Source organism: Sceloporus occidentalis, unplaced genomic scaffold (assembly GCF_023333645.1).
Source record: "Sceloporus occidentalis isolate IW3139 unplaced genomic scaffold, rSceOcc1.0.p SCAF_3, whole genome shotgun sequence".
In the NCBI taxonomy this organism is placed as follows: Eukaryota; Metazoa; Chordata; class Lepidosauria; order Squamata; family Phrynosomatidae; genus Sceloporus; species Sceloporus occidentalis.
The window spans coordinates 248,004,105-248,017,912 of NW_028316983.1; the positions used below are offsets into that span (position 1 = coordinate 248,004,105).

The window sequence follows — 13,808 nt, forward strand, 5'->3', positions numbered from 1 at the left end:
TTTAATAAGTAGCTGATGTATGTGTGTGTGCCTTTGCCTTCAGGTCACCTGTCAGCTTATGGGAACCCCATATGGATGTTCAGTGTGCAGGGATGTCCATGCACATTTGGTTGTGCATTCAGTTGCACATTTGGTATCTTGGTTTGGTGGCACATTGTAATGCCCCAAGGAGAACAGATGCATTCACTTTGAGGTTGTGAGTTAAGCTGCATATGCACTTCTGTGGCATATAGATCTGCACTGTGCATAAATCCACATTGCATGTGGTTGCACATTAGGTGTTTTGATTCAGTGGTGCATAGCTAAATTAGAATCACACAATCTTAAAGTTGGAAGGAACCAAGGTCCAATCCTTTACTATGCACTCCTGTTTAAAGACCTCCATTACACAATTAATGCAGTTTGACATCACATTACTTGTCTTGGCTCTATGCTATGGAATCCTGGGATTTGTAATTGTGGTACCAGAATAGCAATAGCAAGTACATTTCTATACCGCTTTCAGTGTGTAAGCTAATTATGGTGCTTTTGGGCTATGTGGCCATGTTCTAGAAGAAAATATGCCAGCCACAGATGCTGGTGAATGTCAGGAACAAACTATGGCCACATAGCCTGAAAAAACCACAAAAAACGATGGATACTATGGATGAGATTTTAGCGACCTCCAAAGGCTGCCAGGCTGAGTCAACCCTGAGCCCCTGGCTGGTATTGAATGCTCTGACAGAGAAAGCTAACTATCGCACCAAACTACAAATTCCAAAATTCCAGAGCATTGAGCCACAGCAGTCAAAATGGACTCAAACTGCACTAATTCTATAGTGGTTTGAATCCACTAGTTCCCTGTTCTGTCTTTGGTTCAGCAGAAAATAAGTTCCTGTCAACTTTGAGATGTAACTCGGCGTGTAGATATTTAGCCTATGCCACCCCAATATTATGGGCTATAATATTTCCAGTTGTTGTTGTTGTTGTTGTTGTTGTTGTTGTTGTGTGCCTTCAAGTCATTTCTGACTTATGGCAGGGTTTTCTGGGGTTGAGAGAGTGTCAGTGGGTTTGCATGGTCGAGAGGGGAATTGAACCCTGATCTCCAGAGTCGTAGTCCAACGCTCAAACCAGTATGCCACGCTGGCTCTGTAATATTTCCAGTACATTCCAGTAATCTGCCCTCCATAGCCATGGATTTTTTAAGCCGTGGATTCAAGTGCAATTGAAAATATTTTTTAAAAATATATACATTTCAAGGAGCAAACCCTGACTTTGCCATTTTATATAAGGGACGCCATTTTACTACCCCATTGTATATAATGGAACTTGAGCATCCATGGATTTTGGTATCTACCGAGGGTCCTGGAACCAAAGCCCAGCAGATACCAAGGGCCCACTGTGTATATAGTTTTGTGTATGGCCCTTTTCCCAAGGAGGAATGAATTGTAAAGTGAGCCTTACCAGCTGCAGGCCGGTTGTAATATAACCAGCATTTAGTTTGTGTGCATCAATAAGAGGCCCTGAGCAGGATTCTTTTTGTCCCAAACAGGGCAAGCAAACATTGCCATTACAAAGCACTTACTGGAGTCTCCTCCTCCTCCTTTATTATGTTCAGAATTGCTCTTGGCATGGGACATTATGTCCAAATTGAAAGCGTTTTTGAGAACCACAGAAGTTTGCTCCTAACCCCCCTCCAAAAAAAAGAAACAACTCTGCAGTGCTCTTTTCCAAATTATTACCCAGAATCCTAGAGTTGGAAGAAGCCCCCGTCCAACCCAGGGTTGCCATAATTCTCTTCCACAAAACCAGGACAAAAGTATATGGGACGCGATTGGGGGGTTTGTCAACAAACACCAACAACAACCCCCGTATTTTGACACTGAAGATTGTTTATTGCATATTTCAGCCACCTTGGTCCCTTCTGAGAGAAAGGCAGCATGCAATTAACTAACTAAATAAATTTCAGTATTAGTAGTAGTTGTTCTAAACTGTCGTCATCCCTGGTGTCGCTAGAGTTGGTGTCACTTGGTCCAGTAGTGCATGGTGTCACCCTTCCCCAATTTACCTTCTCTCATAGCTAGGGTTGCCATATCCCAGTCTTTCGTATCCCGGCATCTAATTTGCAACACAAGAGAAACCCGGGATTTACTACTTCAAGTAGGCTAGTTGGCTAAAACATTTTTTAATCCCTTTGGTCTGGGATTTTCCAGGTTTTCCAGGACAAACATCAAAAATCCTGGGATTTGTAGTTTTGTGAGATCGTAGGATCATAGAGTTGGAAGAGAACCCAAGGGCCCCGATCCAGTCCAACCTCCTTCTGCCATGCAGGAACTCTCAATCAAAGCACCATTTAGAGATATTGAGCCTTCTCTGTCAGAGCGCTCTAGTGCCATATTTCAGCATTCTATGGCATTGAGCCATGGCAGTTAAAGCGGTGTCAAAGTGCATTATTTCTACAGTGTAGCTGCACCTTCCAACTCCTCAAATAGGGTTTTTTTTATTAAAGCCTTTGGGGGTGGGGCTTAACTGATGTATTCAGAATGCAAATTAGCAAAATTTGATACTGTCTTAATCTTCTAAAGCCCTTAAATGGTTTAGTCCATTAGCATTATTTTTATTGTTTGTCATTTGTGCCTGGAGGTTTTCAATCTGTCAGACTGGATTATTTCTATAGTGTAGAAGCATCCTAGGCTTGACTCTTTAGAATCTCAGTGGTCCCCAGACTGTGCCCTTGAAGGGATTTTGGACTTCAGCTCCCAGAATCCCACACTATTGGCCAACAGGGCTGAGACTTCTGTGAGCTGAAGTCCAGAATCTCTTAAAGGGCACAGTTTGGGGACCATTTGCTTTAGATTATGGGTGCAGGAATAAAGCAATTAGACCCCACTTCAATTTCCATGACTCAGTGCTATCAGTCTGACACCACTTTAGCTGCTATGGTTCAGGGCTATGGAATTCTGGGAACTGTAGTTTGCTGTGGCACCAGAGCTCTCTGACATAGAGGGCTAAATGTCTCACAAAAGTACAATTCCCAGAATTGCATAGCATTGAGCCAGGGCAGTTAAAGTGCCATGCTTGCATGCATCGATGCATCCATCCATCCTTGCATCCCTGCATCGATCTATTCATCCATTCATGCACCCATGCATCCACCCATGCATCCATCTATGCATGCATGCATGCATCCACCCATCCAGAGTGGTACCCAATCTCCTGGATGAAGGATGCAGACGAGGGGCGCTTGGCACAGGCTGGCATCTCCCCTTTAGCCCCAATAAGGCTGGCTTTTGGGGTCCAATGATCCCCTCCATTGGGGGCCCTGCAAAAAAAGGGGGTGCAAGGGAGGGAAGGAGAGCGGCTGCCCCTGCACAGGCGCAGACGATCCGGAGCTGGGAGGTGGCACCGTCTGCTGCAGACTGGCATCGCCTCCTCGGCTGCCCAGGCTCCCCTCCATGTACGCCTTCTATTCCTTGCTGGTCTACATCTTCTATACCCTCTTCAAGAAGGATGCCAGCAAGGAGGAAGAGGAGGAAGAGGAAGGCAGTGGGGTGCCCCCCAAACATCTGGATAGCAGGGGCAGGAGCAGGAGCAGGAGCAGGAGCAGCCCCAGGGTAAGGTGGCACCAGAGATATCTTGGGATGGTGGGCATCAGGGGCATCCTTTTTGGAGATGGGGAATCCAAGGCGTGGGCATGTTATCCCCCTGGACCCCCTGGGATTGCAAGGTTGGCATCGATTTGGATGGAAATCGATGCCAACCTTGCTGTCTGTGCCAACCTTGCACCAGCCTTGGCACTCGCGTTTGATTTTGGATGGTAGGCAGGGCTGGGTCCTTGGATGGCAGACCTAAAATAGGCTGCCTCTTCTGCATTGCAGGAATGATGCACTTTGGCACCGCTTGAACTGCCTGCCCTGGGATTTGTAGTTTGGTGGGATGCTTAGCTTTCTCTGGACAGAGAGCTCTAATGACACCACGAACTGCAAATCCCAGGATTCCCATAGCATTGCTCCATTGCATGGTTTCTGCTGTACAGATTCAGTTCCAAGTTTGACACCACTTCAATTGCCATTGCCATCTGACAGAATGCTGGGATTTGTCATTTTGGGAGGCACCATTAGACACCACTCTTTGGCGTAAGAAAGCTAACAGACCTTGTAAAACTACGAATCCCAGGATTCCATGGCATGGGGCTCAAATGATGTCAAACTGCATTGTCTCTGCAATGGAAATAATCCAGTTTGACACCACTTTAGCTGCCATGGCTCAGGGCTATGGAATTCTGGGAACTGTGGTTTTGTGAGATGTTTTGCCTTCTCTGTCAGAGACCTCTGGCGCCACGACAATTTTAATTGATTGTATGTACAGCGCTGTGTAAACCTACTGCACTTTGCAAATACATCTTAATAATAATAATAATAATAATAATAATAATAATAATAATAAATGCTTTATTTCTGCACCCATAATCTAAAAGAGTCAACCCTAGGCTGCTTCTACACTATAGAAATAATCCAGTTTGACATCGCTTTAAGGGCCCTGGCTCCATCTTTTGGAATCCTGGGATCTGTAGTTTGGCGAGGCACGACCAGCACTCTTTGGCAGAAAAGGCAAAAGACCTTGCAAAACTACAAATCCCAGGATTCCATAGATTCCATAGAGCTGCCTGCAGCACTTAAAGTGGTCCCAAACCACTGTTTCTGCAATGTAGAAGCATTGCCAACCAGAGTGGGCACTCCTGGGTCTGGAAACGCCAAGGGTCTGATTCAGTCCAAAGCAGGCCCCTCTGTGCCCAGGCAGGTTTAATCCTTACTGGCAACTCCAGGTCCACTTAACCTGGTCTCTCTAAGGATGGATGGATGGCACTGGGGTTGACCTCAGACTTTTTGCTGCCGGATGCCCAAGAGAGGATGCCCACCATCCTTCCCTGTTTCCCAGTTTCTCCAGTTTTATGCAAACCGACTGGGCAGCCCAGCTGCAAAGACTGTGGGGCAAGGTACCCCCATCACCATCCCAGAGAGGCGGCAGATCATAGATTGATTGATTGTTTAACTGGAAGATATTGATAACCTTCCCTGTATCCTAGAATCTCCTATATCTGCCAGTCAGGGCTGGCAATATCGGGTTGCTGCTGTTGTTGTTGTTGTTGTTGTGTGCCTTCAAGTCATTCCTAACACATTGGCTAACGCTTCGCAAACCACTTAGAGAGTTCACTTGATTGTCATCGTAGGTTTATTTTTATTTGTTGCTTGCTAATTTTTTATTATGTTTTATTAACATATTATGTTAATATGTATTAATATTTATTATGTTAAACTGATTTTGTATATTGTACGCCATAGGCAGGATTATTTTATTTTATTCTACTTTTAACTGATTAACTGTACAACGCTGTATAAATTCACAGCGCTCTAATAATAATAATAATAATAATAATGCTCTGCACTATAAAGTGGCATAGAAATGTAAGAGTTATTACTATTGAATGCTATCAAAGTTTGATAATCGTTAAAATAAATGTAAATAAGTCATTTACAATCAGTTAAAATAAAATAAAGTGGCATACATTCTACAAAGGACAATGGAGACTAATACATATATTAAATTAGAAGCAATAAAATAAACAACGCAGGTTAAAACAGCATAGACTAGCAATCATGTTTGACCCCAAACTGAATGCTATCAAAGCGTGACCCCATTTTAGCTACCATGGTTCAGTGCTATGGAATTCTGGGAGCTGTGGTGCCAGAACTCTACCGACAAAAGCGAGACCTCATAGTAAATTTTCTCTGTGTGTATAATACAGAATAATTATGCTGGCGACTACATTACGGGACGTGAGATCTCCCCCTGAGCATTTATACATATGTTTTGTGATGCATAGTGGAGAGGTTGTGGGTGGACGTGGATAGTTTCAGGAAAAGGGGTGCAGGCTGGAAATGTCACATCTTTGACATTTCTAGTCATAGCCTTTTCTCTTGGTCCGCTTCCCGAATTGGGTAGGAATACCACTTTGCCCAGAGAAGAGGAGCCAGCTCTTGCCATCGCTCATGCGCCAGTGTGTTTGTGTGCGCAAGAGAGTTCACGCAGAGGTCTGTGGGTTTTTAATGGCCCCTTGCCTGTCCCTGTGGGCCAGCTAGGAAAAGGCCTCTCCCCCTCCTTCCCTTCCTAGCAATCCAGGGTTTCTGCAAAGGCCAGGCCAGGCGACTGTAGCTGGCAGGCAAAGTGGTGTGTGGTGTGTGTGCGTTTGTGTCTATGTGTGTCTATTCTAGAAGGAGGCTGAGTGGGTGTGCAGATGCCATGTCCTCCAAGTTGGCATTCCCCTGCCTGAATTCAGGTCTGCGTGAGCGGCATTGACAAGTCTGGAGCCTGGGGAATGTGGGGGCAGAGGGCTATTTTTGTCTCTTGGAGGGGAATATCTAAGAGCTATTTTGGAAAAAGGCACAGCTGGGGGATGGAGAGAGAGGACACCTTTGTTGTTAACTGCTCTTGAATCAACCAGACTCATGGCGACCCTGTGGAAGAGACTGTCCTCCATTGCTCTGCTTAGGTCCTGCAAATCCATATCCAGGGCCTCCTTCATAGTCCATCCATTTAGCATGGGGCCTTCCTCTCTTTTGGCATCCCTCCACCTTTCCGAGCATTTGGTCTTTTCTAGTGATTCGTGCCTTCTCATGATGTGGCCAAAGTACGACAGCCTCAACTTGATCATCTTGGCTTCCAGGGACAGTTCAGGCTTGAGTTCTCAAGGACCCATTTGTTTGTCTTTTTGGCCATCCACAGTATCCTCAGCACTTTTCCCCAGAACCAGATTTTGAATGAATTCATTTTCTTCTCATCCACTTTCTTCACTGTCCAGCTCCCACATCCGTACATCGTGATGGGGAAAGCAGTGGCTTGGAGGATTCTAGTTTTGGTGCTCTGTTGTATACCTTTGCTCTTTAGGATCTTTAGGTGTCATCAGGAATCTTATTTGAAAGATTCTTGCTATTGTAATGTGTATCTCCTGGAGCTGGAAGGAGCATTAAAGGCCATCTGCTGTGAAGGAATTCCCCAGGATATGGTTACCTGTGTAGCACAAGCTCCTCCTTTTCTCCAGATATGGACCACAGGGCTAAAAATGCATCTGCTCCGTCCATCATCAGGAAGCAGGATTCAGATAGACAGGTTTCGTGATGGGGTTTCCATGGCACTGTTGCCATGGAAACAGAGCTGCATCTTCCCCATCAGGATGGCCGGGCAGCCACAGCTGTTTGAAGGTCCTCCCACAAGGAAATGATGCGCATGTATGTCTATGCGTGGGCACATAAAAATAAGATATGAAAGACGGAAAGAGAATTCACTATTGCTCATTTTGCACTTGCCAGCATTCTGCTGCTTTAATATGTGCAAGCTGAACATTGCCCCCGGCTGAGCCTTGCATCATGGGATCTAAGAAAGAAAACAGTCTTCCAAGTTTCTGCTGCCTCAGCAAAGAAAGATGGAGGGGGAGAAGGCACTGCTTCCATTTGCACGCTTCCCAGGCTGTTTCAAGAGCAGAAGTGTGATGGTTGGTGGTCCTGGCACCAGGCCTGTTGCTCTTTGGTGCCAGGAATAAAGGTCCTAATTGCAAAGGGAAGTGAAGCGTCAAAATTATCAGTTGGAAAGGAGGGGAAGGGAAGCAGCCTGGGAATGGGCACAGTCGAAAAAGAAAGTGGCATATGTGGCACTGGAGTGCAGCCTCACATGGGCAAAGTCACGATTTCCTAAGAAACCCAACACAAGCAAGTGCCTGGCCATTTTAACAAGGCTTCATACCAGCCTCCTTTGCCAGGCTGTGTTTGGCTGTGTGCCTCAATACTTTCTTGGGTGCTGCTGAGCCAAGTGACTACATTGGCATAAAATCTGGGAGCATGGAGCATTTGCAATATTGCAAGACGAGATGCTGGCCGGCAACTTTCCAATTGCACTTGTTAAGACAAGCTGTGCCATGGCATCTTCCGAAGGGAAGGATCAAGCGTGTGTGTGTTTGTCTATTACTATATATACTCATGTATAAGTCTAGAAATTTTAGTCAAAAAATTGCCCCCCCAAAACAGAGCCGACTTACCTATGAGTCAATGTAAGTACTGTCCTTTAAGGCTTATATCAAAAGGAACCATCCTCTGTGAAAGGCAAGAATATCATTTGCCGTGGAAGCATTAACCCAACCCTGCTCTCTCATCCACCCCACCTTTACTGTGAGCAGAAACAGTTAGGCCTTTTTGCGTACGTTTTTTGGCATCATTTTCCTTTTCCTTTATTTCATGCCCCTAAGTTTTACCCTTGACTTATCCATGGGTCATATCAAAATCCCTAATTTTGGCCCCAAAATCTGCCCTCAACTTATACATGAAGTCGACTTAGAGTCGAGTATATAAATAAATATTTGTTGCTGTTGTGTGTCTTCAGGTTGTTTCCGACTTATGGCAACCCTAATCTTTCTTGGTAAAATTTGTTCAGTGGTCGTTTGCCATTGCCTTCCCCTGCGGCTGAGAGAGTGTGACTTGTCCAGGGCCACTTAATGGGTTTCACAGCCAAACTAGACATCTAACCCCAATCTCCAGAGCCGTAGTCCAACACTCAAACTGCTCTTATATACTCAGCTGTATTTTTCTGCTGAACTTATCTTTCTTAAAATGCTTTGTTGGCTTGCATTGTATTTATAGAACTCCGAGGAAGACAAATACTTAACATTGCAAGCCAACAAAGCATTTTAATGAAAAAGGACAGCAAATGTGGTGCCACAAACCCTTGACTGAATCTGCACTTAAATTATTCCTTTCATTTGTCCATTGTGTTGAAATCAAGGGAAAAAACCTGTTTTGACCTTTGCATTGTATCTTCAAGCATTGCCTAACACCACCTATACTGTCCTTTTCCCCCTCCAAGAAACAAACGTGCCCTGAGCTCTGGGTGCGAGTCTTGTCGCTTGCTGCTAGGAAAAAAGAACTTTAGAAGGATCCTTCCTGTTCCCTCCCTTTATTTGCAGCAAGGACAGGCTGACACATTTCTCAGAAGGGAACAGCAAAATGGGCTTTTTACTCATGCTCATTGCTTAGGAGGACTCCATAGGGCTGTAGTTATCTGTGACAACCCACTTTCTTAGGGTTTTCTTGGCCAGATTTCTTCAGAGAACGTTTGCCACGGCCATCGTCTGAAGCTGAGCGAGTATGACTGCTGCCACACTGCATTATTAATGCGGTTTGACACCGCTCTAACTACTGTGACCCCATCCTATCTAATCCTGGGATTTGTGGTTTATTGCAACACCCAAGTGCTCAGACAGAGAAGGTTAAATATCTAACACAACTACAAATCCCAGAATTCCATAGCATTGAGCCATAGCCATTAAAGTGGTGTCAAATTGCATTAATTCTGTAGTGAAGATGCAACCCTTAGCCAGTGTGATGTAGTGGCTTGAGCGACTCTGGAGAGCAGATTTTGATTCCCAATTTGACCATGAAATGCACTGGGTGACCCTGGGAAGTCACACTTTCTCAGCCTCAAAGACAGCAGTGGCAATCCTTTTCAGAACAAATCTTGCCAAGAAAACCCCAGGATAGCTTCTCCTTAGGGTCACCGTAAGTCAGAAATGACTCGAAGGTACATGACAACAACAACAAGATGCAGCCTATGTCTTGCCTAAGGTCATCTAGTGGGTTTCCAAGGCTAAATGGGGATTCAAACCCTGTTCTCCCTTTCTCTTGGGGTTTTCATGGCAAGATTAATTCACCTTCCTCTCAAGCTAAGAGATGGTGACTTCTTTAAAATCTGTGTATCCTCGGATTCAAGCATCCACAGCTTGAAAACACTTTAGAAATGTCATTTCAATATTCATCTATAAAGTAGCCCCGCAGGACCCCAGTGAATGGTATGTAGACTCCCTGCAGAGCGGTGCCGATCCATGTCTCCTTCCATGCTTATCTCACACAGGGCCTCAAAGCTTTTCCTGTGGAGCCACCAAAGAGGACCAAGAAACCACAGCGCAAGGACCTCTGGAAGGAACTGACAGAGCTGGACAGTATGTAGTCATTCACCCAAAGCCCAGAATTATTAGTCAGCCCAATAGCCAGTGCTTGCTGCCACCATTACCTGGGAAGCCCAACACAGGGCTTTCCCCATGTGTGAAGAACAATAGTAGACGTACAATAGCCTAACTGCACTTGCTAGATTTGGGAACTATTGGGAGCCAGAGTGTGAACACCAGGGCAGAGGATGCAGGGTGGTGGGACCAGTTTCCACAGCTCAGCCAACCAATACAAGTTGGATCTATCTGCACCATGAATCTGGCAACGGCGACTCCTGTTTTCCAGGTCACTGGGCATAATTAGGAAAACACTCCAGGTTTTAACTCACAATTCAAAGGAGCTGGTTAAGGTGCTGAATTACAGTTCTTAAATAAGTTAAGCCTCTTGGAGAGTTCCTTTAAGGAAGGGACTAACATGTGGAATGAATTGGCTGTGGCGCCAGCAACAGGAAAGCCAACAGGAGTGAGCAGCTCTTTCCCAGAGCTTGGGAAAGTTACATATAAATATATATTTTTGGACAATGTCCTTTGGAGTGTGGTGGAGTCTCCTTCTTTGGAGGTCTTTAAGCAGATGGCCATCTGTCAATGGGGATTCTTTGACTGTGAGTTCCTGCATGGCAGGACTGCATGGTTGGACTGGGTGGCCCTTGGGGTCTCTTCCAACTCTATGATTCTGATTGTATGGTTCTATGAAGCACTTCCAGAATCCTCCAGCCAACAAAGATTCCGGAAGTCATCCCTCCCTAAAAATAACTTTCCCAAGCTCTGCTCTTTCTTGTGTAGAAATTTTGGCCAAGCAACTCTTGGATCCCACTTAGTTTCCACCTGCACTGTAGAAAGAATGCAGTTTGACACCACTTTAACTGCTGTGGTTCCATCCCACAGAATCCTAAAATGGGTCATTCTTACAGAATCCTAAAATGGGTAGTTCGGTGAGGCACCAGCATTCTTGGGCACAAAAGGCTAAAGACCTTGTAAAGTGACAAATCCCAGGATTCCATATGATGGGGCTCCAGCTCTTAAAGTGGTGTCAAACTACATTGTTTCTATGCACCCAAAGAGGGTTTCCAAATGAGATCTCCTTCGGTGGTGCCCTGAACGTATCAAGCGATGCGTGCCATGGAGACTTCATAGTTTTCCCCCTTTAATGGCGGGTTGGAGGTTGAAATGTGAGCATTGAAGAGGGTGGACCTCCCATCTTGGGATGGCTCCCAAAGAGAAAATGATGAAATTTGGGGCATTTCCCACTTGCCAAAAGGTTTTGTTCTTTGGCAGGCAGCTCAGAAAGTGACAGAGGGAGCAGCACCGAGGAAGAGGAGCAGGAAGAGGAGGAAGACCTTCACTTGGGGGATGCCCCCACTCCGCTCACTGAGTTCCGGTCGCTGAAGCAAGAGGCAGCTGCAAAGATGGTGCTGGCAGAAATGGAGTCCCCAAGCAAAACGGTAAATGGTTACCACCATCCTTACCCCTAATTTGCTCTGGTCCTATTTAAGATTTGTACAGAAGACAAGGGGGGGCAGAGGGGGGATTAGCTGTAGCAGGGTTAAAAAGTAAAATAAAGAAATCTCCATCTTCCATCCTATCACATTAATCCACAAATCCAAGCTTTCAGCAATACAACAGAAAAGCTTTATTCAGAACTCTAGATGTCCACCACAGATATGTGTTGTCAGGACTAAAGAGCCAGCATAAGCAATGCCTAATTAAAGCACACCTAAATTCAAATCTTAAGCCGGATGGAGTCTCATTTTCCACTAAACCAAAACACTCTGCTTATCCTCATTTTATCATAGGTTCTGTCCCTTCCTGTCTTCTTCCCACATTGAGTTAATTGGATGTACTGTATATACTCTTGCATAAGTCTAGAAATTTAGGTCACAAAATTGACCTAAAAACCCTGAATTGACTTATTAATGGGTCAATGTAGGTACTGTACTTTAACTCTCATTTTTTAAAAAAGGGAACCACCTCCTGATGAAAGGCAAGAGTGTAAATTGTCCTGGAAGCACTGACCTCCCTCTATTCTCTCATCCATCCAGCCTTTAAAATGAGTCCAAAGTTATGGCTGCTGGAATTTTATAAGTTCTTTGGCATTGTTTTCCTTTGCCTCATCCTTTAGATGCTTTGTTACATGACTCTAAGTTTGACCCTCGACTTATCCACAGGTCATATCAAAATCCATAATTTTGGCCCCTAAACCTGCCCTCGATTTATACATGAGGTCGAATTATAGTGGAGTATATACAGTAACCTTCAGCCTCATTCCCACTTATCTCTTGATTCAATTCCTGAACTGATTCCTGAAACCGATTCAGCAAACAGCATGGTTCCCACTATGTTTGCGCCGGTTTCAAGAATCGGTGCAGGAGGCGACAGCCGTGTCTTCCCTGCCATGCCTCCCTCCGTTCTTCCTAGCCATACCGGGGGCGGAGGAGAGGCCGGGGCGGAAGGAGAGAGGCAGGCCGGGAGGACAGAGGACAGAGGACGGAGCAGCCATGGAGGCCGGGGAAGCCGCTGCCAGTGGGAATCAGGGAGGATTCAAATCCGATTCAATTCCGCCTGGTTCCCACTTGGGCTGAATTGATTTATTTCCAAATAAATCGATTCAGCCCAGAAAACACCCCATTTTGCCAGTGTCTTAAAAACCATGCCCCCCCCCTTTTCCAAATTGCTTCAAGGATTCGAATTAAGTGGGAACCATAGTGGTTTAAATCGGATCACGATCCAGTTTAAACCATAGTGGGAACAAACTCTACTTTTGCACTTTGAACTCAATTTTCAGCATTTGAAGTAAGCTGTGGACAAAGGTGGGAGGAGGAGAGAGAAATCAGGACATTTCAAAAGCAGTTGGAAAAATGGGACAGCAGAGGATTAATCAGAACTGTCGCTGCCAGAATGGGACAGTTGAGGGGTATGGGCAAGCCACTCACGTTCTGTCTCCTCTCTTTCTTTCCATGCCTGCTCCTCCTCTGGTCCTGGGTCTCCCTGCGGCTCCTCTCCCACCAGTCCCCAGAATCCCCCTTGGTCTCAGTGATGTCCCACCTCCTCTCCTTCCTGGAGCACTACTCCCAGCTGCAGCAGCTGCAGGAGAAGGCAGGTGAGTATCGCTCCCGCTTGCGGAAGGAAGAGAGTCGGAGGCGGAAGCAGCTGCGTGGGCTGAAGAGGGCATGCAGGCAGCGGGTGAAGGACAAGCTCATCCTCATCGAGAGTCTGGAGCGCATCATCTCAGAGCAGCAAGGTCTCCTGGAGAAGATGCATGGAGGTGAGCCCAAGCTTGGATACTCCAGGTTCCTACAACAGAGAGTAGGTGACCCTCTGAAAGAAAGACCTCCACGGTCCCTGATCATCCATAGCCCTGCTCTGGTCTTTCACACTCAGGGCAGGCCTGGCTTGTTTGATGGGCTTAATCCACCTGCAGTGCAGTCTCCCTCTTTCCCAACTGCCTTTTCCCTGCAGAGTTAAAAGCAACAGGGGCCAGAGAGTGGTTGGGAGATTTATAGGCAGCCGCTTGAAGACCTTAGCTGCCTAGTTAGGTCAGCATCTCCTACTTAACAACTTTTGAGAGCAGCACAATCTTCCTTTGTCCTCTCATTGCTCAACCCCTGGGTCTTTGGACTCAGAAAGAGCATTGTTATCAGAGCTGCGGATTCCTGGCAATCTGCCTCCTCCTCTCCTGCTGAATTGTTGGTCTCCAGAGCATTGGCGTCACTAGGGTTGGCATCACCGCAGTGTGATAACCCCTCATGCTGTTAGCCACAGGCTCAGAGCCACCAGGCCAATG

At 45.9% G+C, this 13,808-nt stretch overlaps 1 protein-coding gene across 1 annotated transcript in view; it reads left to right on the forward strand.

Moving 5' to 3' along the window:
• Positions 1-54: 54 nt before the first annotated feature.
• KIFC2 (kinesin family member C2) overlaps positions 55-13,808 on the forward strand; it is a 44,939-nt gene continuing 31,185 nt past the window's right edge. The window contains exons 1-4 of the mRNA XM_089518151.1: positions 55-3,593; positions 9,934-10,021; positions 11,303-11,469; positions 13,034-13,289. Of these exons, the coding sequence (XP_089374277.1) occupies positions 3,435-3,593; positions 9,934-10,021; positions 11,303-11,469; positions 13,034-13,289 (670 nt within the window). The 5' untranslated portion in view covers positions 55-3,434. The remainder of the gene's footprint in view (positions 3,594-9,933; positions 10,022-11,302; positions 11,470-13,033; positions 13,290-13,808) is intronic.